Here is a 25,908-nt window from a genome sequence, read left to right on the forward strand (position 1 = left end):
AATTGACCTTATAATCCCGTTATCTTCTCGTCTTGCCCAACTCTGCTTGGCTTCTTCTGATCCTGCTGCCTGATGAAATATATTGAATCAGAGTTTAGTCATTTTATTGTCAGCTCGATTCTTAGGGCAGAGGCAAGAGGTACATTTAATCATTCATGCCTCATTTGTTGACAGTACACAAATCCACTTTCATGGGGCTTTAAATATGTTGAAAGGGGAGTATTCAAGTCTGCAATCCTTGAGAGAAATGTTTTTAAAAGGGAGGGATCAAACTTGGAAGCAGCAATGAAGTTGACCCTTCTGTTCTTGGAAATGTTGATTTTTTTCCTGAGCCAGAACTGCATATAATCAGTGTGATATCACTTGTTCTCTCAGATATCCCCAGATACCAAGATTGATGGTGATGCGAGGTGAGATGATATGATGTACTTATTATCTAAGGTCAGATAATTCCCATCCATCAATGTTTAGCAAAGATGGACTGTTTGCATCCTTCTATTTTGCAAAGCTGGGAATCTCGAAGGAAGATCTGTAACTTAGAATGGGCAGGGTTTATAAATTACTAGCACAGATTTCCTAATGGGTTGCTTGATAAGCTAATATATAGTTTGTGTCATTATTAAAATCAGCAAAACGTACCAGTGAAAGTGTGTGCGGCCAGGATCACAAGAATGACAGTGATGCCAGTTGTCTTTCACTATGTATAAAATAGACATTGTGTGAAATTTTGCAGCCCTGTAATCTTGGTTTCCCCTTCATGGATTACTGCCTTGTCGTGGCGAAGGGGCTTGCGTAATTCAATGAAGCTATGAGCTATGCCGTGCAGGGCCACCCAAGACGGACAGGTCATAGCCGAGAGTTCTGACAAAACGTGATCCACTGGAGAAGGAAATGGCAAACCACTCCAGTATCTTTGCCATGAAAACCCTATGGACAGTACCAAAAGGCAAAACGATATGACGCTGGAAGATGAGCCCCTCAGGTCGGAAGGCGTCCAATATGCTACTGGGGAAGAGCAGAGGGCTAGTACTAGTAGCGCCAGAAAGAATGAAGCGACTGGGCCAAAGCCGAAAGGACGCTCAGCTGTGGATGTGTCTGGTGGTGAAAGGAAAGTCCGATGCTGTAAAGATTTTTTCTCCATAGGAACCTGGAATGTAAGATCCATGAATCAAGGAAAGCTGGACGTGGTCAAACAAGAGATGACAAGACTGAACATTGACATCTTAGGTATCAGCGAACTAAAATGGACAGGAATGGGTGAATTTAATTCAGATGACCATCAGGTATACTACTGCGGGCAAGAATCCCTCAGAAGAAATGGAGTAGCCTTCATAGTCAATAAAAGAGTAGGAAAAGCAATACTGGGATACAATCCTCAAAATGACAGAATGATCTCAGTTCGAATCCAAGGCAAACCATTCAATATCACAGTAGTCCAGGTCTATGCCCCAACCACCAGTGCTGAAGAGGATGAAATTGACCGGTTCTATGAAGCCCTACAGCACCTTATAGAACTAACACCCAAAAATGATGTCCTTATCATCATGGGGGATTGGAATGCTAAAGTAGGAAGCCAAAAGATAACTGGAATAACAGGCAAGTTTGGCCTTGGAGTACAAAATGAAGCAGGGCACAGGCTGATAGAATTTTGTCAAGAGAATACGATGGTCATAGCAAACACTCTTTTCCAACAACCCAAGAGACGGCTCTACACATGGACATCACCAGACGGTCATCACAGAAATCAGATTGACTATATGCTCTGCAGCCAAAGATGGAGAAGCTCTATACAGTCAGTAAAAACAAGACCAGGAGCTGACTGTGGCTCAGACCATGAGCTTCTCCTTGCAAAGTTTAAGCTTAAACTGAAGAAAGTAGGGAAAAGCACTAGGCCACTCAGGTATGAATTAAATCATATCCCTGTTGAATATACAGTAGAGGTGACAAATAGATTTAAGGAATTAGATCTGATAGACAGAGTGCCTGAAGAACTATGGACAGAGGTTCGCGACATTGTACAACAGGTAGCAACCAAAACCATCCCAAAGAAAAGAAATGCAAGAAAGCAAAATGGCTGTCTGAGGAAGCTTTGCAAATAGCTAAGGAAAGGAGGGAAGCGAAAGGCAAGGGAGAAAAACATAGATATGCCCAATTGAATGCAGAATTCCAGAGAATAGCTAGAAGAGATAAGAATGCCTTCTTAAATGAACAGTGCAAAGAAATAGAAGAAAACAATAGAATAGGGAGGACCAGAGATCTTTTCAAGAAAATTGGAGAGATGAAGGGAACGTTTAATGCAAAAATGGGCATGATAAAGGACCAAAATGGCAGGGACCTAACAGAGGCAGAAGAGATTAAGAAGAGGTGGCAAAATTACACAGAAGAACTATACAAGAATGAGCTTAATGTCCCTGATAATCACAATGAGGTGGTCACTGACCTCGAGCCAGACATCCTAGAATGTGAAGTGAAGTGGGCCTTAGAAAAGCTGAGCAACAACAAAGCTAGTGGAGGTGACAGTATTCCAGCTGAGCTATTCAAAATCTTAAAAGACAGTGCAGTAAAAGTGCTACACTCAATTTGCCAGCAAATTTGGAAAACTCAACAGTGGCCACAGGATTGGAAAAGATCAGTTTACATTCCAATTCCAAAGAGTTTTAGCTTCAGGATCTGGCCTTCTAAAGAGCAGTCAGGATTGATCTCCTCTAGGACTGACCGGTTTGATCACCTTGCAGTCCAAGGGACTCGCAGGAGTCTTCTCCAGCCCCATAGTTCAAAGGCCTCAATTCTTTGGCGCTCAGCCTTTCTTATGGTCCAACTTTCACAGCCATACATTGCAACTGGGAAGAACATAGCTTTGACTATACGCACTTTTGTTGGCAGGGTGATGTCTCTGCTTTTTAGTGTGCTGTCTAGATTTGCCATGGCTTTCCTCCCCAGGAGCAAGCGTCTTTTAATTTCTTGGCTACAGTCCCCATCTGCAGTGATCTTGGAGCCCAGGAAAATAAAATCTGTCACTACCTCCATTTCTTCCCCATCTATTTGCCAGGAATTGAGAGGGCCAGATGCCATGATCTTGGTTTTCTTAATGTTGAGTTTCAACCCAAGTTTTGCACTCTCCTTCTTCACCTGCAACAAGAGGCTCTTTAGTTCTTCTTCACTTTCTGCCATTAGAGTGGTATCATCTGCGTATCTTAGGTTGTTGATATTTCTTCCGGCAATCTTAATTCCAACTTTTGATTCATCTAGCCCTGCCTTTCTCATGATGTGCTCTGCATATAAGTTAAATAGGCAGGGCGACAGTATACAGCCTTGCCGGACTCCTTTCCCAATTTTGAACCAATCAGTGGTTCCGTGTCCAGTTCTCACTGTTGCTTCTTGACCCGCATATAGGTTTCTCAAGAGACAAATAAGATGGTCTGGTACTCCCATCTCTTTAAGAACTTGCCACAGTTTGTTATGATCCACACAATCAAAGGCTTTAGCATAGTCAATGAAGCAGAAGTAGATGTTTTTCTGGAACTCCCTAGCTTTCTCCATGATCCAGCGTATGTTGGCAATTTGATCTCTAGTTCCTCTGCCTCTTCGAAATCCTGCCTGTACTTCTGGTAGTTCTCGATCCACATACTGCTGAAGTCTAGCTTGTAGGATTTTAAGCATGACTTTACTAGCATGAGAAATGAGTGCAATGGTGCGATAGTTTGAACATTCTTTGGCACTGGAGGAACATTGTCCAGGGGGTCGCGATGGGTCGGACACGACTTCGCAGCTAACAACAACAACAAATCTTGGTTAGAAAGAACTAACCTTCCAGGCCTTACGGGTGCAAGAATGTCTGGCCAAGTTTCAAAGTAATTGCAAAAGGGAGTAGGTGTGCCCATCAACCAAAGTTATAGTTACATTGTTGTTGTTAGCTGCGAAGTCGTGTCCGACCCATCACGACCCCCTGGACAATGTTCCTCCAGGCCTTCCTGTCCTCTATCTTCTGGAGTCCATTTAAGCTCACGCCTACTGCTTCAGTGACTCCATCCAGCCACCTCATTCTCTGTCGCCCCCTTCTTCTATTGCCCTCGATCTTTCCCAGCATTAGGCTCTTCTCCAGTGAGTCCTTCCTTCTCATTAGGTGGCCAAAGTATTTGAGTTTTAGCTTCAGGATCTGGCCTTCTAAAGAGCAGTCAGGGTTGATCTCCTCTAGGACTGACCGGTTTGATCACCTTGCAGTCCAAGGGACTCGCAGGAGTCTTCTCCAGCCCCATAGTTCAAAGGCCTCAATTCTTTGGTGCTCAGCCTTTCTTATGGTCCAACTTTCACAGCCATACATTGCAACTGGGAAGAACATAGCTTTGACTATACGCACTTTTGTTGGCAGGGTGATTTCTCTGCTTTTTAGTATGCTGTCTAGATTTGCCATGGCTTTCCTCCCCAGGAGCAAGCGTCTTTTAATTTCTTGGCTGCAGTCCCCATCTGCAGTGATCTTGGAGCCCAGGAAAATAAAATCTGTCACTACCTCCATTTCTTCCCCATCTATTTGCCAGGAATTGAGGGGGCCGGATGCCATGATCTTGGTTTTCTTAATGTTGAGTTTCAACCCAAGTTTTGCACTCTCCTTCTTCACCTGCAACAAGAGGCTCTTTAGTTCTTCTTCACTTTTTGCCATTAGAATGGTATCATCTGCATATCTTAGGTTGTTGACATTTCTCCCGGCAATCTTAATTCCAACTTTAGATTCATCTAGCCCTGCCTTTCTCATGATGTGCTCTGCATATAAGTTAAATAGGCAGGGTGACAGTATACAGCCTTGCCGGACTCCTTTCCCAATTTTGAACCAATCAGTGGTTCTGTGTCCAGTTCTCACTGTTGCTTCTTGACCCGCATATAGGTTTCTCAAGAGACAAATAAGATGGTCTGGTACTCCCATCTCTTTAAGAACTTGATAGTTACATAGTATAACCAAAAAATAAGTGAAGCATAATAAATAAATGTGAAATACAGCCACATAATCCTGACTCTCTTAATGGATGATTTCAATTTCTTTTCAGGGGTAGGCAACCTCGGCTCTTTTATGACTTGTGGACGTCAACTCCCAGAATTCCTGAGCCAGCAGGAATTCTGGGAGTTGAAGTCCACGAGTCATAAAAGAGCCGAGGTTGCCTACCCCTGGTATAGTGTAATACTTCTCAATTAAAGCAACTTTAAGATGTCTCGACCTTTGTTCCCAGCTGAAGAATTCTGAAAATTGAAGTCCACTCATCTTAAAATAGCTGAAATTGAGAAACACTGGTTTACAGTACATGTACAGGTGGTCTTCAACTTATACCAATTCATTTAGTGACCATTCGAAGTTACAGTGGCACTAAAAAAATGACTTATGACTGCTTTCGACACAACTGTTGCAGTATCCCCCCTGGTCATGTGATCAGACTTCAGATGCTTGACAACTTACTCATATTTATGACGGTCGCAGTGTTCCGGGGGGTGTCATGCGATCACTTTTTGTGCCCTTCTGACAAGCGAAGTCAATGGGAAAGCCAGATTCCATTCGCAACGGTGCCACTATTTTCACAACTGCAGCGATACACTTAACAACTGTGGCATGAAAAGTCGTAAAATGGGGCAACATTCACTTACCGGTAACAACTGCCAGAAAGTTTGGGCTCAATTGTGGTTGTAAGTGGAGGATTACCTGTATAGATTTTTCCAGTCTCAAAGTCATTTAAAAAGTATTCTCCTTCAAAACATGCCCAAGGCCTGTTGATTTCACTGACCAAATACATGTACTTTTCTTGGGCAACAATATTGAAGAAATTTGCCATTGCCATTTGTGTTTGATTCTGTAGACCAGGCAACCTTGGCTCTTTTATGACTTGTGGACTTCAACTGCCAGAGTTCCTGAGCCAGCCAGCCACGAGTCATAAAAGAGCCAAGGTTGCCTACCCCTGTGTGTAGACTCATTTTGGATCCCCGTAAAGCAGACATGTCAAACACAAGGCTCAGGGGCCGGATCCGGCCCACGAAGTGGTTTCATGTTGCCCGTGAAGCCATCCTGGAAACAGTGGGGGAACGGCCCCCACTGCCTTGGCCCTGGCCCAGAGACCCTCCTTCTGCCAGAGACCCTCAGATCTGTCCCACTCCTGCTGAGGCCCCCATAGGCACCCTTGATGTGAACGATGTAGAGCTGGCCACGCCCACCCAGTAGGCCATACGCACTCTAGCCACGCCCACCCGGTAGGCCATGCCCACTCTGGCCATACCCACCTGGCCCCCTGAGGGCAACCGCAATGCTGATGCGGCCCTCAATGAAATTGAGTTTGACACCCCTGCCATAAAGGGATCGACTGGCCTCTCATCCAACAGCTAACCTTACCTGACTCTGCTTAGCTTCCCAACCCCCAATTCCCCAGATGCTCCCACCTGCTAAGGTTAAAGCAGTTTAGAATTGGACCACATCATAATTCTAAACCTTCTGCCATAGCTTAACATTCTTCTTGCTGGGATCTTGTCAGACGAGTGGGTTTGCGATGGCCTGGCTTTTACAAGCCTGTACGAGAACACTGACAAAAGAGCCAAAGAAGACAAGTATTGGGAGCAGTGTTCTTTCTCAGTTTTCTTCTTGCTGTGCTTGCCAAAACAGATCACCAAAGGTTAAAATCCTTTTGCTCAGGAGCTGCGTTTTTAAATTCAGCTGTCCAGCTGGTGAGTATCTGAATAGCAAGAATGTCGTTCACCCGAACACATCAGTAATAGTATAACAGATTTGGATGAGATCTCGGAGGTTTTCTAGTCCAAGCCCTTACTCAAGCAGGAGATCCTATACCATTTCAGACAAATGGTTGTCCAATCTCTTCTCAAAGTCCTCCAGTGATGGAGCACCCACAACTTCTGAAGGCAAATCGTTCCACTGTTTAATTGTTCTCAGTGTCAGGAAATTTCTCCTTAGTTCTAGATTGCTTCTCTCCTTAATTAGTACCCAACCATGGCTTCTTGTCATGCGTTTAGGTTCATTGGAGAATAAATTGACTCCCTCATCTCTGTGACAGTCCCTCAAATATTAGAAGATGCTATGAAATCATCCTACTCCTTCTTTTTGTTAGACTAAAAGGTAAAGGTAAAGGTTCCCCCGCACACGCGTGCTAGTCGTTTCCAACTCTAGGGTCCGGTGCTCATCTCAGTTTCAAAGCCGAAGAGCCAGCGCTTCTCTGAGGACGTCTCCGTGGTCATGTGGCCGGCATGACTAGACGCCAAAGGCGCACGGAACGCTGTTACCTTCCCACCGCAGTGGTCCCTATTTTTCTACTTGCATTTTTACGTGCTTTCGAACTGCTAGGTTGGCAGAAGCTGGGACGAGTAACAGGCGCTCACTCTGCTATGCGGCACTCGGGATTCGACCCGCCAAACTGCCGACCATCTGATCGACAAGCTCAGCATCCTAACCCACTGAGCCATACGCAGTTCCTGCATCCATTCTTCATAGGTTTTATTAGCCTCCAGTCCCGTAATCATCTTTGTTGGTCTTCTCTCCACTCTTTCTAGAGTCTCAATATCATTTCTGAATCAACCTGACCGACCTTTCATACATACACAAAGACACATTTTTTTTGTTATTCTCTTCTGCACCGTGGTGATTTTTAGGAAAGTTTTCCAGTTCGATTTCTAATTTCTTTCCTTTCTATCGTGGGTTTCCTATTTCCGAAATGGTGATCAGCGTTTGATCTTTCTCTGTGCTTGTTTATTTTGTGACTGATGCTAAGAGAGACATTTTTTTTAAATATTCTCGGGTTCTCTGGGCTGACATTTCTCAGAACTCAATGTAAGCTGAAACTTCCAGTAAACGCTTATTCATTTCGATCGCTGGGCTACGTGAACTGCTCCAAATATCTTGTTATCCAATATTTAATACTCCAACCATTCTAAAAATTTCTTGAGAAGAGTTGTGATAAAAAAAAGCCAAATCAAACACGACTGCTGCTGAGAGGGATAAAAGAAACATCTTTTTTTTTATTGAAAAGTTTTAAAATACATTTTATCTTTAACAATCCCCCCCTCCCCCTCCCCTACCTATCCCTCCCTACCCCTCCCCCCCTTCCCCCCCCCCCCGACTTCCCAGAGCTAAGTACACGGTATAAAAACAAAAAAAAACAATCATAAACATCCATTTGCTACCAATAATAAATTCATAAATCTATCACTCTCTAGCTCATATAAGATAACTACAAGCAATACTAATATTCCATATAGAAAAAAAAAGAAAATAGAAAGGAAGACTTATTCAAATGCTAAATGAAACTTTTTAGTCCCATATTTGTTCTGGATATATTCAATCCATTTTTTCCACTCCATAATATAACGTTCTTGCGAATGATCTTTCAAATAAGCCGAGATCTTTGCCATTTCTGCCAGGTCAGAAACCTTTAAAGTCCATTCTTCTATAGTCGGCAGTTCCTCCTTCTTCCAATATTGACCTATTAAAAGTCTTGCTGCTGTGATTAAATTCGACATCAACTTAGAAACATCTTTGATCAGTATTCAAATAAAAGCTAAAAGGTGAAAAAGTGTAAATTAAAGTAAGATTGTTTCCTCCTGAACTGAGCCAAGACCGTTTATTTTCCATCCAAATGTTTATCCTATGGAGTTGTTGGTAGGTCTCTCTATCCATTAGACTTGGATCTGCGTATAGCCGGTAATTAATTTAGAATAGGCACTAAACAGGGATGTTGTTTTCTTTTTCATGAATCAGAACTACAATCATTCAAGATTCTGCTTTAAAATAAATAAATAAAACACAGTCTTTTCAAACAAATTAAGCTCTGGTTGTTGCAGTTTGTGAAAAGTTGTTGAAATATTTGAAGCCAGTTCAGATTGTAGGTAGGATTAGAAGGAAGGGTTAACTAAAAACATCCCTTCCTCCTACGTATTTAAGCAGCTAAGTAAATAACAAAGATCCTCATTTTTAAAAATCTCATCTGCTTTTCTTTTTCTTTACTCGGGATTTATAGACCTTGGTTTCTATGATAAATGTGCCTCTGGCTTCCTTGCTGCTTCTGTTAAATGTTAGGGAGTGTCAGCTGGATTTGATAGAGGCTACATCTTAGTCTGCAGCAAGGTAATTTGAATCAGTTTTCAGAAATCTAAGCAGGATGGGCCAAGGTGAATTTAGTCTGCTCAAGTCCTCAGTGTGATGTAGGCCTTGAACATGTTTTTCCAGCTCTTGAAAAAAGTGTTTCCAGTGTTGAAAAAAGGAGTTTTCTAACAATAAGGTCTTTAATGGCTGATCTCTGTCAATCTAGGTAAAACAGAAAGTGGGTCACAGTGTTTTGGCTTTTGTGATTTACAGAGCTGTCCCTACGGTCAAGCGGTCACATTGGCCAAACAGGCTTGCTTATTCATCCTACGCAGGCATCGCACAAATTGGATTCTGTTTTGTCTCCTTTTGCATTTGGGTGTGGATGCAATGCCATTGTCAGAATCCATTTATATCACATTTCATAATTGTATAGGTAGAACAACGTGCTATTTCTGGGGATTCTGCCATCTCTCCGAGGGGGGGGGAAGAGGATGGTTACTAAAGCGATTTTCAAACAACAGGGGATGTTTTACTGGGGAAGGGAGGGGGGACAGACAGGTCTGGATTGTATCTTCATTTACAACTGAAAAGGAAAGCAATAACCATAAAACCAAGGAGAGTTCCCTTTCCCATGGAAGGACCTGACACCTAGCAACTGACGACAGCCTGGGGAGGAAAGCCATGGCAAATCTAGACAGCACACTAAAAACCAGAGACATCACCCTGCCAACAAAAGTGCGTATAGTCAAGGCTATGGTCTTCCCAGTTGCAATGTATGGCAGTGAAAGTTGGACCATAAGAAAGGCCGAGCGCCAAAGAATTGAGGCCTTTGAACTACGGTGCTGGAGAAGACTCCTGCGAGTCCCTTGGACTGCAAGGCGATCAAATCGGTCAGTCCTAGAGGAGATCAACCCTGACTGCTCTTTAGAAGGCCAGATCCTGAATCTAAAACTCAAATACTTTGGCCACCTAATGAGAAGGAAGGACTCACTGGAGAAGAGCCTAATGCTGGGAAAGGTTGAGGGCAATAGAAGAAGGGGACGACAGAGAATGAGGTGTCTGGATGTAGTCACTGAAGCAGTAGGCGTGAGCTTAAATGGACTCCAGAAGATGGTAGAGGACAGAAAGGCCTGGAGGAACGTTGTCCATGGGGTCATGATGGGTTGGACATGACTTGGCAACTAACAACAACAACTGTGGATCCCCATGCTTTTTTGCCTCCCATATCTGAGATACTGGCATTCTTGGGAAGATTTGAGGCAATTTTATTACTATTATTGTTAATTTGTGCAGTTTTGCAAGTGAATGACTATTAAGATCGGTGTATTTGGTGTCTTGGCTGGAATGGGGTGCAAATCCTGGTGGGGAATGCACTGGATGCTTTATTTCTGCCTGACCACTTTGGAAAATGGGTGCTGAATTACATCTGGGACCTAGCCTTCCTCTCACTATAAAACTCTGCAAAAGCAGCCAAAATAGGATTTCTGCTTTGTAAAATACAAAAATCGATTGACCCTCTCATGTGTATAATAGAGCCAGCAGCATGTGAGAGCAGCATTTGCTGTGATGGTGTTTGTAGGATTTGGAGAAAAATGGATTGAATCTGGGCTGCCTCGATAAATTTTGCAGGATCTTTGCTGGATTGTGATTCCTCCCAGAAATTATATGCATGAAAGTTAGCTATTGATTAAGCCTTTGAATAGTACGTGGAAGGATAAATTATTCCGAAATGCATTTGCCAGGAGAGTCATCCAGAGAGTGGAAAAATTCTCTTCCAACTTCATGAGCAACCAAGTCAATATGCTTCCTTTCCTTTGCAAAGTCTTGATGACTTGACTAGTTTACAGTAGATGATAGAAACACCTCCGAGAAACTCTAAATCATAAAAAACAAAAATAAAGCCCAACCCAAACTAATTTGTCAAAAACAGAGGCCAGAGAAAATTTCCTTTCAGATTCCTGGGAAATGTAATCACAGCTGCTTTTGCCAATCCTCACCGCTGCTGTTTCCTCTGTTTTTCCAACATCGCATGCTCATGTGGATGTCAAATGGGCAGGATTCTGACCCGTGATGTAAATAGTAGAGGTGCCAGATAAATAGCAGTTCATCACCAATGGAAAATATTTGGGCAAATGGGCAGGATTTTCTCAGCAACAATCTTTCAGGCTAACGGTACCAGGAGAGAAATTCCAATGAAATTAAACTGTATTTTAATCAGCTTGTATTTTGTAATACAGCTGCTTATTTAGTTTATTTCATAGTTAGCTTTGGGGGAATATTGTGCTCATTCTTGATCACGCAGACTGCCAATTTCTGCCCTCCAAATATTCAAAGAACTGCAGCATATAATCTTCGAGGCCATTCTTGGGAAATTATGAAATCGCTTCCAAGGAAATTGAAATTGATTTCACCTGAATTTATCACATTCCTCTTCATGAAAGAGCAGCAGTTATTCAGAAGGCTTAAGAATCACTTTGGTCTAGTGGTTAAGGCAGCTAGCTAGAAACTACGAGATGGTGAGTTCTAATCCTACCTTAGGCATGAAAGCCAGCAAGATGATGTTTGGCCAGTGATTCTCTCTCAGCCCACCCCACCTCACAGGATTGTTGTTCTGAGGAAATAGGAGGAGGAAGGAGTATAAGTATGCTCACTGCCTTGAATTATTTATAAAAATAATAAAGGTAGATAAAAAATAAAAACAAATAAATAAACTACAATGTTATTATCTCAGGGAAATTGGTGGGTAAAAAGTGGCTGAGGTATTTTATACCATCAAGGTGTGTTCCCCCCCCTCCTTTGTTAAAAAATATGGCTGATTTATTTACTTTACTGTTTTATTTTATTTTTTATTTTTTGGCATGCTCTGTAGCTCACAGGGCATGACTTGGGCACGCAATTTTGCAGAGTAAACCCTTGCCATGTTGAGGAACCTTTGCCTTGCCTCAGGAAGATGCTGAGGAACTGCAAATGTTAGTACACTCAAAGATATCTTTTGAAAGACCCACTGAGCCTTTTCTGAAAGCTGTACCACATTAGCTTGGCTTCCCTCTTCTGTTCCTCTAAACAGGCTGGGAAATCTTCTAAGACAAACAATAGGACTTTCCATTTCAAGGTAGCTCAGCTGAGAAAAAACCCCAGCCAGGGACAACTTCCAGAGTGTTTATTTGATTTCCCCCCCCCTTCAACTCTAAATGAGAACTGAGGGCAGCTTAATTTGCATGCAGGCCATATAGGTAGTCTAAGGAGAAATTTCCTGACAGTCAGAACAATTAATCAGTGGAACAACCTGCCTCCAGAAGCACCAATTTTGGAAGTTTTTAAGAAGAGACTGGACAGCCATTTGCCTGAAATGGTATAGGGCCTTGGTGGTGAACCTATGGCACGGGTGCCACAGGTGGCATGCAGAGCCGCCCCAGTCCTAGGCCTTCAGCTTGGTTTTATAAAACCTTTTTGCTTTAGGCCTCCGCTGCCGTGTGCAAAAAAAAAAAAGGTTCAATCAATCAATTTCAGCTTCTCGTGGGGTGGGGGGAGAAAGATCTCGCAAAGTTGTAATTGATTGATTGAACTTTTTAGTCCCAGCCAGTCTGCCGTTACCACCACAGCCACACCCACCCAATGGGCCACGCCCACCCAATGGGCCACGCCCACCCGGCACCTGACAATACATAAGTGGGTTTTGGGTTGCAGTTTGGGCACTCGGTTTCTAAAAGGTTCGCCATCACTGGTATAGGGCTTCCTGCTTGAGCAGGGGGCTGGACTAGAAGACCTCCAAGGTCCCATCCAACTCTTAATATTCTGTTATCCCGTTATTTTGTAGTCCTTGATGTATAGCCACAATTGAGCCCAAAATGTCTATTACTGAGACAGTTGTTAAGTGAGTTTTGCTTGCCATACGTCCTTTCTTGCCATAGTTGTTAAATGCGTCACTGCAGTTGTTAAGTTATTCACACAGTTGTTAGGTGAATCGGGCTTCCCCATGGACGTTGCTTGTCAGAAGGTCACAAAAGGGGATCATGTGACCCCGGGACACTGCGACCGTCATAAATAAGAGTCTGTTGCCAAGCGTCTGGATTTTGATCATATGATCCTGAGGATGCCGCAATGGTTGTAAGTGTGAAAAACAGTCCTAGGTGACTTTTCCAGTGCCGTTGTAACTTCAAATGGTCACTAAATGAACCGTCTACAGAGATTCCCAGTCATCCAGGTTATGGTTGTCCCCAAGGTGCTTTTTCAAGAGGCAGTTTGGACTTCCTTTGTTTTTTTCCTTGAAGACGTTTCGCTTCTCATCCAAGAAGCTTCTGTTGTGATTCAGGGTCAGCCTGTGGGTTCGGCAGTTGGGTCGGACGACTCAGAGGAGGAGGAGGGGGGTGTTGAAGACCTTGCTGAGGGGGTTGAAGATCTTGCTGATGAGAGCCCTCAGCCAGGCCCCTCCCACTTGGTCACCACGGAGACCCAGCTGTGTGAGCCTGACAGCGTGGATGAAGATGACCCACAGCTGGCCCTGTTCAAGGAGGCCCGACGCAGGAGGCAGTCAATTAGGAGTAAACAGAGGAAGGCAATGGGGCTTCTCGGAAGGAGGCAGAGAGAAGCCACGCCCTGAACTCTATATAAGGGGAATGTGTGGGGAGGGCTGGTTTGCTGAAGGCAACCGCTTGGATAGTTCATGTTTCTTAAAGCTCCTGTTTCTTGGTTTGTCTTGTTCCGTTTGTTTTTGTGGTAATAAATTTGGCAGGCGTAATTCCAGCCTCTTGCCTTCTTGTAAAAGGGGTTGTCCCTGCCTTTTCTGCAGGGTTGGTAGCAGGCTGGTACAGAACAGCTTCTTCTGGAGAAGCTTCTCAGATGAGAAGTGAAAGGTCTTCAAGGAAAAACAAAGAAAGCCCAGTTGCTCCTTGAAAAAAGCACCTTTGGGACATTAAATGAACTGTTGTAAGTTGAGGACTACCTGTGGAGAAGAAAATCCACGTGTTATTTTTTTTTTCTTTAACCACTAACGGGGGATGACGTGGTACCGTCACCTCCATCTTTCTTAACCATGGATGGAGAAGTTGCCTAAACTTCTGGAGAGTATCGGGTTTGAGCAATTCCAGACATCCGTGGCTGTGATGGGAACTTAGCAGGGAAGGAAGGAAACGAGTAGTATTACACCTTGCTCATTACGGCACTTCCTTTCATTCTCGCTTCCTCTTTGCTCTCCTATATGAGAGCTTGTGGTGCGTCCGGGCTTCTAAGCCACATTTCTGCATCTGGTGACTAAGACGGAGGTTCAGCAAAGCAGCGTCTAAGTGAGCAACCACCTCTTTTGTTTCGCTCCCTGATTCAGAGTTTGAAGTACTTTCACCCTTGCGCTTTTGCTGGTAAGACTTTCAAAGAGTTTGTTTCATCGTTTGTGCTAATGCACACATGTAAATCTTACTTACACTCTTCTACATGACTTGCTCCCTTGGAGGGATTTGTAACACTTCTATCTTTAATAGTGTCTTTAATGCCCTTGCATAATATTAACCATAAAACGGTTGAATTTAAGTAATCAAAGTAAATGCAACATTTGGATCTTTATCAGCTAATCTTAGGCCTCAATAAAATCCAGGGTGATGTTTGAAGAGTGCGTGTCTAAAAGGAAGCTGTTTTTGAAACACCTGCATTTTTTTTTATCCCGCTGACATTTTTGTTCTTGTTCTGTGCTCAGTTCACTGGGTGTTTTTTCTTTTTTTTAAAAAATGTAAGAGTGGTTTGAAACAATAATGTGTGAAAATAAGTGAGCATACAGAGGCTTTAAAGAAGTTATGTGAGTCACTAAAAAAGAACAGAGGAATTAAACTCCATCTAAATAATCTGACATCATTTCTCTTATTATCTAAGTTGTACGTGCCTTGGTCTTTCTGAGGAATTTTCTTAAATATTAGCCTGGTGTAGCCAAAGTAAATAAAAAGCAAGTCTTGGCTCTTTGAGTGATTGGTATGTGATAATAAAGATGGTGCCATATTGCTTCATGCTTTAAAAATACGCAGTTCCTCAAGCTGCTCCATTACTGGAGGTTTTCAAGAAGAAATTGGACAGCCCCATGTGTCCAGAATGGTATAGGGTCTCCTATTTAGGCAGGGAGTTGGACTAGAAGACCTCCCAATCCTGCTACTCTATGTTCTGTGTTCTATGTTCTGTATTTAAATTGGCAAGCTGATAACACTGTTATCTTCTGAAGGGTTTATTTTAAGAAAGCTTTCATTTCTTTTAAGGTGTTCTGTTCAGGAGTAACAAACATTGTCCCACTCGCTTGAACAAAATCAGGTCACAATTCTTACTAGCTGGGTATAGGCAGTCCTTGACTTACAACCATTCATTCAGTGATCGTTTGAAGTTACAATGGCACTGGAAAAAAATGATTTATGACCGTTTTTCACAACTTAGGACCTTTGCAGCATCCCTGTGGGAATGTGATCAGCTTTTGCAACCTTCTGACAGGCCAAGTCAATGGGGAAGCTAGATTTGCTTAACAACCGTATTAGTAACTCACCACCTGCAGTGATTCACTTAACAGCGATGGCAAGAGAGGTCAGTAAATGGGACAAAACTCACTTAACAATTGTCTAAGCCGATGTAAGAGTACAAAGAGCAACAAAGATGATTAGAGGTCTGGAGGCTAAAACATATAAGGAACGGCTGCTGGAATTGGATATGTCTAGTTTAATGAAGAGAAGGACTAGGGGTGACATGATAGCAGTCTTCCAATATCTCAGGGGCTGCCACAAAGAGGAGGGAGCCAAGCCATTCTCCAAAGTGCCTGAAGGCAGAACAAGAAGCAACAGATAGAAACTAATTAAGGAGAGACGCAATGGAGAACAAAGGAGAAACTTCCTGACAGCTAGAACAATTAAACAGTGGAACAACCTGCCTCCAGAAGCTGCAAATGCTCCAACACTGGAAGTTTTTAAGAAGAGACTGGACAGCCATTTGTCTGAAATGGTGTAGGATTTCCTGCCTGAGCAGGGGGTTGGACTAGATGACCTCCAAAGGTCCCTTCCAACTTTACTATTATGATTATGGTTATGACTACCCTTATTGGTGTAGACAAGCATATCTGATCTCGCTAACAATTATGCCCTGCCCGACTACCCCAGATGAAAGAAGGACAAAAATTGGTGGTAAAAATTCTGATTTTAAGTAGGACACCTTTTTTCCCCCCTCAAAAAAGAAGGGACACAATTCCTGAAGGGCCATTTGCCAGTCTCAAGAAAATCCCAACAGGGCAAATACTTGGATTGACTCAGTATTATCCTAGCATCCTCTTGGAAACTTCTTTAGCATCTGTCCCTGGGAATTGAATCCAGAAGTTGTTTTTTTCTTGCGAGGCAGGACTCATCCCTTGAACAGAAAGAAGCTAGGTGGAGACAATTTCAAGAAGAAGATAGGAGAAGAGACTATTGTGATGGTAGGAAGATCTTCCAGGCTCCTAGCACTTCAGATCAAGAAGCATTGGCGTAGGCTGGGGATACTATGGGATACTCTTTCCTTTTTCAGAAGAAAGTTACTAGAATTGAGTTTAGGCAGTTCAAAGTATTCTTGGCCCAGGGTCTACGACAACTCGCCACAGCCAACTCGCCACGGACAACTCACCACGGGAGGCTAATATCAAAGAAATAGTGGAACAGCATCATTAAAGAACGGATGCCAAAGGACGGACAAGATGGAATGTGAATGACAAAAATTAAAATAATGTTTTAACTATTTTAAATAATTAAGTTGAATTATTGAATTGTTCCATGGTGAGTTGGCTGGGGCAAGTTGTCCCATTCCGGCCCAGAATCACTGAGCGAGCAGCCATATATATCTACAGAAATAAATAAGGTAAAGGTAAAGGTTCCCCTGCACATGCGTGCTAGTCGTTTCTGACTCTAGGGGCCGGTGCTCATCTCCATTTCAAAGCCGAAGAGCCAGCACTTGTCCAAGGACATCTCTGTGGTCATGTGGCCGGCATGACTAGACACCAAAGGCGCACGGAGCGCTGTTACCTTCCCACCGTAGTGGTCCCTATTTTTCTACTTGCATTTTTACGTGCTTTCGAACTGCTAGGTTGGCAGAAGCTGGGACGAGTAACAGGCGCTCACTCTGTTACGCGGCACTCAGGATTTGACCCGCCAAACTGCCGACCATCTGATCGACAAGCTCAGCGTCCTAACCCACAGAGCCACCGCGTCCCTTGCAACAGAAATAAATACATAAAAATACATCAGAAATATCTTGTTTTTCTTTTTATTTGCCTGTTGGTAGAAGCTTGGCAAAGAAATATTTGAGCTTGGTGTTCCAGTTACCTCAGATGATCTGATAATTGGGGAAAGAATGGGAGGTTCCCCTTGGCAGTACAGCACAGAGTTTCGCTGAGGTTGCTTGCATTCTTGTCTGCTAGAGTGGATCCCTCTGGTGGGTTCAGCTCCAAGATCTCTCTCTGGACACCCTTGGCCGTGGTTCTCCAGAAAGCTTCCCGAACCTGAGGGTAGGGAACCACCACCCATCTTGATCTAATACCAGAAATATTAATGGTTGATTTGCTCTTTCTCCTGTTTTTTTTGCACTCGTTAAAAGGAGAATGTCATATGACTGGTTTTGGTGAAGGGAAATCTGGTTTTGTGTTTTGTTTACAGCCTGCTTTTCTGAGTTTGCTTCCCCCCCCCCCTCATCTTCTTAGCTAGCATCTTTTCTCTTCTCTGGGGGTTACATCTGAAAGGTAGTGCATTGGAGAAGACAGGTGTATTTTTTTTTAAAGATCTGGTTTCCCTTCTTGCTGACGATGGTGGCTGGGGGATTCTGGGAGTTGAAGTCCCCGCATCTTAAAAGTTGAGAAAACATGGCTGTGCTGTAGCATCTTGTTTGTGGCCAAGGTTCAAAATAGAGGAAGCGAGCAATTACCAGTCTTCCTTTTTGCATAGCATTAGCATTGATCAGGCAGTTTTATCTGCCGACATCCTTTTTTTAAAGAATGTGTATTTTTTGACATCTAGAGCAAAATAAGATATCGTGGAGAGGGGTTTTTTTGAGCATATACAAAAATAGGAGGAGAAATGTGTACTTCGAACTGTTGACAGGGTGCTAAAATTAAGAGCCTTGGTGGAGCAGTGGGCTAATGCCTTCTTAAGTAACACCAGCTGCCTGCAGTTAGTGCAGGTTCGAGTCCCACCAGGCTCAAGGTTGACTCAGCCTTCCATCCTTCCGAGGTAGGTAAAATGAGGACCCAGATTGTTGGGGGCAATAAGCTGACTTTGTAATAATGCCGCTTGGGGTGTATGTGAAAGCCCTAATAAGCAGGCATATACATAGAATGAAGGCTACTGCTAAGCTTGTAAGCTGCCCTGAGTCTTCGGAGAAGGGCGGGATATAAATGGAATTAAAATAAAATAAATAAATAAAATAAATAAAAATTAAAGGAAAAAGACCTGCAGGACCAGAACAAAGAACTTCTTCAAAGTTCTCTTCTTTGAGTTTTTTTTTTTTTTAAAAACTAACATATAGGTTAGTTTGGTCGACTTATGACCAAAATTGAGCCCAACATTTCTATTCTTAAGCAAGGCAGTTATTAAATGAGTTTTGCCCCATTTTATGGCCTTCTTGCCACAGTTGTTAAGTGAATTACACACAGTCATTAAGTGAATCTGGATTACTCCATTAACTTTGCTTGTCAAAACCTGGCTGGGAAGATTACAAATGGTGATCACAGGATCCCGGGACAGCGCAGCTGTCTTCTATACATGCCAGTTGCCAAGTGCCCAAATTTTCATCACGTGACTCTGAGGATATTCCAGCGATTGGAAGTGTGAAAACTGGTCATAAATCCCTTTTTTCAGTACCGCTCTAACTTTGAACAGTCACTAAATGAATGATTGTAAGTAGAGGAATGCCTGAATATGTAGACCAGGGGTCTTCAAACTTGGCCTTTTTATGACTCGTGGACTTCAACTCCCAGAATTCCTGAGCCAGCTTGCCTGGCTGAGGAATTCTGGGAGTTGAAGTCCACGAGTCATAAAAGGGCCAGGTTTGAAGACCCCCGATGTAGACTAAGAACCCAGAAGAATAGCTTGCTACAAATGTGTTGTAGAGTTATCATTCTAGCGGTGGTCTAACATTTCTTTTGATTATGTCTCAAGCAGGAAGTCACACAGCACTTGACTGTAAATGGAGGCATTCTGGTAAGCTTCCTGGCTTGTTAATAATGGCATGGATTTCTGCCCTAAATGAGCCACTAATTGGAGAAGCACAGACACAAACACACATATCCTGCAATTAGGGTTGATTCTTGGGGTTTTCAGTACTCTCTGACCTTGGTTTTCTTTGCAGTCGTTTCATTACCCAAACTAGGTTGCATCGTCAGTCCTAGTAAGGAACGGGATTTGTTCTCAGTTTATATTCTAGTGGTGTGCCCTGGCGTGGTTCTTTGGCTGGGCTGTCCACTATTGGCTTGTTTGGCAGTTCCTTGATTGGAGTATTATTTTCTTGTTAATCTTGGTGTTAATCTATGCTCAACTGGGTGCTGATTGCTGGTGGAGAGGTGCTGGGGTCGCTTTGTTCCCCTTTTGCTTGTTGATTATCTCTTTGGCACAGTCTGTAGGTATTGTCCATGTCTACGCATCTGTTGATAGCTAGGGCCAGGTCTCTAGAAATTCCCGAGCGTTTTGGGACTTGGTTTGCTCTAGGATGGCCATGGTTTCCCAACGGAAACTATGATTAATAGTTGGTTCAAATCCATTTTTCCTCCCTGCTATAGCCTACACCCAGAAGCTCCAAAGCAAACAATTTAGGAAAATACTCAAACTTTGAGAACTTGGAGAAGTAGGAGAGCTATTGTCCTTCTGGTAGTTAGTGCCAACTCTAACATAGAGACAGTCTCTAGGAGCAATTGCATGAAAGGCAGCGATGATCCGTGACTGTTGGCTCACTGCCTTTCTGTTTGGAAAATGTCACTTGGAAAGTCAGCACCTTTCCTAGAAACAGTGTGAAAGAGGAGTTACATTCCAGTGATATATATATATATATATATATATATATATATATATATATATATATATATATATATATATATATATATATATATAGTCAGCACCTTTCCTAGAAACATGTTGTTGTTGTTAGCTGCGAAGTCGTGTCCGACCCATCGCGACCCTATGGACAACATTCCTCCAGGCCTTCCTGTCCTCTACCATCTTCTGGAGTCCATTTAAGCTCGCGCCTACTGCTTCAGTGACTCCATCCAGCCACCTCATTCTCTGTCGTCCCCTTCTTCTATTGCCCTCGATCTTTCCCAGCATTAGGCTCTTCTCCAGTGAGTCCTTCCTTCTCATTAGGTGGCCAAAGTACTTGAGTTTTAGCTTCAGAATCTGGCCTTCTAAAGAGCAGTCAGGATTGATCTCCTCTAGGACTGACCGGTTTGATCGCCTTGCAGTCCAAGGGACTCGCAGGAGTCTTCTCCAGCACCACAGTTCAAAGGCCTCAATTCTTTGGCGCTCAGCCTTTCTTATGGTCCAACTTTCACTGCCATACATTGCAACTGGGAAGACCATAGCCTTGACTATACGCACTTTTGTTGACAGGGTGATGTCTCTGCTTTTTAGTGTGCTGTCTAGATTTGCCATGGCTTTCCTCCCCAGGAGCAAGCGTCTTTTAATTTCTTGGCTACAGTCCCCATCTGCAGTGATCTTGGAGCCCAGGAAAATAAAATCTGTCACTACCTCCATTTCTTCCCCATCTATTTGCCAGGAATTGAGAGGGCCAGATGCCATGATCTTGGTTTTCTTAATGTTAAGTTTCAACCCAAGTTTTGCACTCTCCTTCTTCACCTGCAACAAGAGGCTCTTTAGTTCTTCTTCACTTTCTGCCATTAGAGTGGTATCATCTGCGTATCTTAGGTTGTTGATATTTCTTCCGGCAATCTTAATTCCAACTTTTGATTCATCTAGCCCTGCCTTTCTCATGATGTGCTCTGCATATAAGTTAAATAGGCAGGGCGACAGTATACAGCCTTGCCGGACTCCTTTCCCAATTTTGAACCAATCAGTGGTTCCGTGTCCAGTTCTCACTGTTGCTTCTTGACCCGCATATAGGTTTCTCAAGAGACAAATAAGATGGTCTGGTACTCCCATCTCTTTAAGAACTTGCCACAGTTTGTTGTGTTCCACACAATCAAAGGCTTTAGCATAGTCAATGAAGCAGAAGTAGATGTTTTTCTGGAACTCCCTAGCTTTCTCCATGATCCAGCGTATATTGGCAATTTGATCTCTAGTTCCTCTGCCTCTTCGAAATCCTGCCTGTACTTCTGGTAGTTCTCGATCCACATACTGCTGAAGTCTAGCTTGTAGGATTTTAAGCATGACTTTACTAGCATGAGAAATGAGTGCAATGGTGCGATAGTTTGAACATTCTTTGGCACTGCCTTTCTTTGGAATTGGAATGTAAACTGATCTTTTCCAATCCTGTGGCCACTGTTGAGTTTTCCAAATTTGCTGGCAAATTGAGTGTAGCACTTTTACTGCATTGTCTTTTAAGATTTTGAATAGCTCAGCTGGAATACTGTCACTTCCACTAGCTTTGTTGTTGCTCAGTTTTTCTAAGGCCCACTTCACTTCACATTCTAGGATGTCTGGCTCGAGGTCAGTGACCACCTCATTGTGATTATCAGGGACGTTAAGCTCATTCTTGTATAGTTCTTCTGTGTAATTTTGCCACCTCTTCTTAATCTCTTCTGCCTCTGTTAGGTCCCTGCCATTTTGGTCCTTTATCATGCCCATTTTTGCATTAAACGTGCCCTTCATTTCTCCAATTTTCTTGAAAAGATCTCTGGTCCTCCCTATTCTATTGTTTTCTTCTATTTCTTTGCACTGTTCATTTAAGAAGGCATTCTTATCTCTTCTAGCTATTCTCTGGAATTCTGCATTCAATTGGGCGTATCTTTCTTTTTCTCCCTTGCCTTTCGCTTCCCTCCTTTCCTCAGCTATTTGCAAAGCTTCCTCAGACAGCCATTTTGCTTTCTTGCATTTCTTTTTCTTTGGGACGGTTTTGGTTGCTACCTCTTGTACAATGTCGCGAACCTCTGTCCATAGTTCTTCAGGCACTCTGTCTATCAGATCTAATTCCTTAAATCTATTTGTCACCTCTACTGTATATTCAACAGGGATATGATTTAATTCATACCTGAGTGGCCTAGTGCTTTTCCCTACTTTCTTCAGTTTAAGCCTAAACTTTGCAAGGAGAAGCTCATGGTCTGAGCCACAGTCAGCTCCTGGTCTTGTTTTTACTGACTGTATAGAGCTTCTCCATCTTTGGCTGCAGAGCATATAGTCAATCTGATTTCTGTGTTGACCATCTGGTGATGTCCATAGAAACATGACTAGACGCCAAAGGCGCACGGAGCGCTGTTACCTTCCCACCGTAGTGTTCCCTATTTTTCTACTTGCATTTTTACGTGCTTTCGAACTGCTAGGTTGGCAGAAGCTGGGACGAGTAACAAGGCGCTCACTCTGCTACGCGGCACTCGGGATTATATTTCCTCAATTTCTTATTCTTTTTAACCACATCTAAGAATATATCTAATCTGTTTAATCTTTAAACATTCCATTCAATAGATCTAATCATCTAATCCTTTAACTCTAATTCAAAACATTTTTTATACTTTTCTTTCTTAATGTTCTTTTCTTTTTTTTTTACAGAAAGGAAAGAAGCATACTGTATTAATTAAAAAATTCATCCCTCTAAAAAGTAGTATATTCCAAAGTTTTTCTATTTCTTTAACCATATTCAAACAAATGTTTCTCTTTTAAGTATTCTTTCTGATAGGTCCCATCATCTATTTTCTTGGTTTCTATTTTAATCTTTTGTCTCTGCCCAATGTCTTTCTTAATCACTGTACTATGCTGAATCATTCGTGTTCATTTTTTTTTCTTTTTGCTCCCTTTACTGCTCCTTCTGGAGTATAGTCTCAGGGTCCTTCCTTTTTCCCATATGTGACACATGTGGTTAAGAATTCATATTCTTAATCTCCGCCTTGGAATCCACTATGTCTATTTTTGTTCATTTGCCTCTTCCACTCATCCCAACTTCTTGTAGTCCCAATTTAAGTGTGCTCTTTGGTTCTGTCTCCCTTTCCAGCACAGATGAGGCTGACTAGCAAAAACCAGATCTATCTGGTGACGGGAGGCTGTGGTTTCCTGGGAAAATATCTGGTTGAAATGCTTCTGGAACAAGAGCCCAACCTTGCCGAAGTACGGATTTTTGACCTGCATCTGGATGAAAATATGCGCAGCTTGGACAGAGGTGAGTCAGCTCTTTTCTTCTATGCGCAAGGAAGGTGCCGGTGACCTGGCCATTGGTACATGCTCACTTGGATTAAATCATCATTACATTGTCAACCTTTCTCTGAATAATTGTTCATTTGCATCTCCAACCAAGCCAGAGAGATCACAGAGAAACTCTGTTTCTGAGTTTGGGACTGAAGCTCCACTTATTATTTCTCTGTGTTCTTTCTTCATAGCAATTTGTTTGTTCAGTCGCTGTGTCCAGTTCTTTGTGACTCCATGGACCCTTATCTAAATTCATGTACATTGCATTGATGACACTATCTATCCTCCTTATCTTCTGCCATTCCCTTTCTCCTTTTGTCTTCCATCTTTCTCAACATCAGGACCTTCTCCAAGGAGTCTTCTCTCGTCTCATTTGGTGACCAAAGTATTTGAACTTCAGCTGCAGTTATCTGTCCTTCCAAAGGACAGCCAGGGTTGATTTCCTTTAGGATGGACTGATTTGACCTCCTTGTAGTCCCAAGGGACTCTCAAGAGTCTTCTTCAACACCATTTATTTATTTATATCCTTATTATTTTTACAAATAACTCAAGGTGGCGAACATGTCCAACATAGGTAAAGGTAAAGGTAAAGGTTCCCCCGCACATGCGTGCTAGTCGTTTCCGACTCTAGGGGCCGGTGCTCATCTCCGTTTCAAAGCCGAAGAGCCAGTGCTTGTCCGAGGACGTCTCCGTGGTCATGTGGCCGGCATGACTAGACGCCAAAGGCGCACGGAACGCTGTTACCTTCCCACCGGAGTGGTCCCTATTTTTCTACTTGCATTTTTACGTGCTTTCGAACTGCTAGATTGGCAGAAGCTGGGACGAGTAACAGGCGCTCACTCTGTTACGCGGCACTCGGGATTCGACCCGCCAAACTGCCGACCTTCCGATCGACAAGCTCAGCTTGTCATACCTTTCTCCTATTTTCCCCACAGCAATAACCTTGTGAGGTGAGTTGGGATGAGAGAATGATTGGCCCAATCATGTCTGAGGTGGGACTTGAACTTATGATCTCCTGCATTCTAGCCTGGTGCCTTAACCGCTGTCGGGCCTCGGGAGCCCGACACTTCAGGGGGGGGCCCTCCACCTCTACGGCACCCCCTGCCTGGCACCCGCCGGACCCGCCCAGCTCTACAGCGGCCCGAGAGGCTCCGGAGGCCACGCCGGACTTGCCTAGCTCCTCAGCGGCCCGAGAGGCTCCGGAGGCCGCGCCGGACTCGCCCGGCTCCGCGGCGGCCCGGAAGGCTCCGGGGGCTGCGCCGCCGCTTCTGCTTTCCCCATCCGCGCCGCGGCTGCCGTCTTCGCCCGGCGGCGCGTCTGCGCAGGTCTCCCCGGCCCATGGCGCGACCGGCAGAGGCCCGGACCCACCCTGCGTCACGGCGGCCTGGGAGGCTTCGGGAGTTTCGGCCGCGCTTCAGGAGGCTTCGGAGACCGCGCTGCTGCGGCTGTCTCCTCCGGCCGACGCCACGCCTGCACGGGGCTCCCCAGCCGGTGGCACGCCCAACGGAAGCTCCAGACCAGCTGGTAGTGGGACCGCTGCTTCGGGAGCCCGCAGCACGACGCCGGCCCTTCCCCGGCTTCGGCTGCTGGGACCACATTCAGCGGAGCAGCCCGGGGCACTGGACGGTCGTGCACGGGACTGTGTTTCTCAGGAGCCGGCGAGCCTGTTGGGGGACGCGTCCCTCCCCGTCGCAATGCTTGGGTGGCTGGGGGCCCCGAACGTAGACGACCACAGGGGGGTCCAGAGATGGGCGCGGCAGGGAGGGGGTGAGGGGGTGGAGCATGGTGGCGGCAGAGCACGGGAGGGGGCTTACCTGGTTAGGCGCCGGGCGAAGGGGCTTGTAGGGGAGGGGTGGGAAAGATATAGGGAATGGGAGGGCGTGGGCGTGTTTGGGTGGAGTATGGGTGGGTGTTTCGGGTGTGTATATAGCAGCGTTGGCTGCAGGTAGCGGCCAACGCTGGCTTTGTCTCTTGCTGCGGCTGTTGCCTTGGGGAATAAAGTGCTTTCAGTTCGCAGCGAGGTCTCTCGTTCCTGTGTTCGGTACTTTGCCCTGCTTGCTGCAGGACGAGCTTTGACAGAAAGCCAGCGTTATCATAGCGCCGCGGCCTTTCTGCCTTTCTGCTGTGTTCCGCTTTGTGTGCCATGGCAGAGGGCTTGCAAGGAGCCGCCCTGGAGACTGGATTGGAGGAGGCCGGCGTGGCCGCGGCGGAGGCAACACCACCCGAGGAGAGGGAAGTGGAGGACGCCCAGCCAGCTGTGCGGCCTAAGGTGCGGGAAGCACCACCAGCAGACCCTGCGGCGGAGTCCCAGGGTGCCAGCAGCCAGACCCTGGGGGGGGAGTGGTGGCTGAGCTCAGTGGGCGATGGTGGTGGCGGTCACCGCATGCCTTCAGGGAGAGGCTGCGACCTGGGCAGCGGATCTTTATAGTGACCACGCCCGTGAACTCGGCGACGTCGGGCTATTCCTGGATGCCCTGCGCGTCCGGTTTGAGGATGTTTCCCGTATACACCGTGCAGAAGCTGAGGTCTTAG

The 25,908-nt window shown here is 44.4% G+C and overlaps 1 protein-coding gene across 2 annotated transcripts in view; it reads left to right on the plus strand.

The window, feature by feature from the left end:
- Positions 1 to 25,908, plus strand: part of LOC308676215 (3 beta-hydroxysteroid dehydrogenase type 7-like) — a 105,728-nt gene that overhangs the window by 34,177 nt on the left and 45,643 nt on the right. For both annotated transcript variants that reach the window (XM_081342010.1, XM_081342009.1), the window contains exon 3: positions 23,186 to 23,350. In XM_081342010.1, coding sequence (XP_081198136.1) covers positions 23,186 to 23,350 — 165 coding nt within the window. The remainder of the gene's footprint in view (positions 1 to 23,185; positions 23,351 to 25,908) is intronic.

Source organism: Vipera berus (assembly GCF_964194415.1).
Source record: "Vipera berus genome assembly, chromosome: W".
NCBI classification, from domain to species: Eukaryota; Metazoa; Chordata; class Lepidosauria; order Squamata; family Viperidae; genus Vipera; species Vipera berus.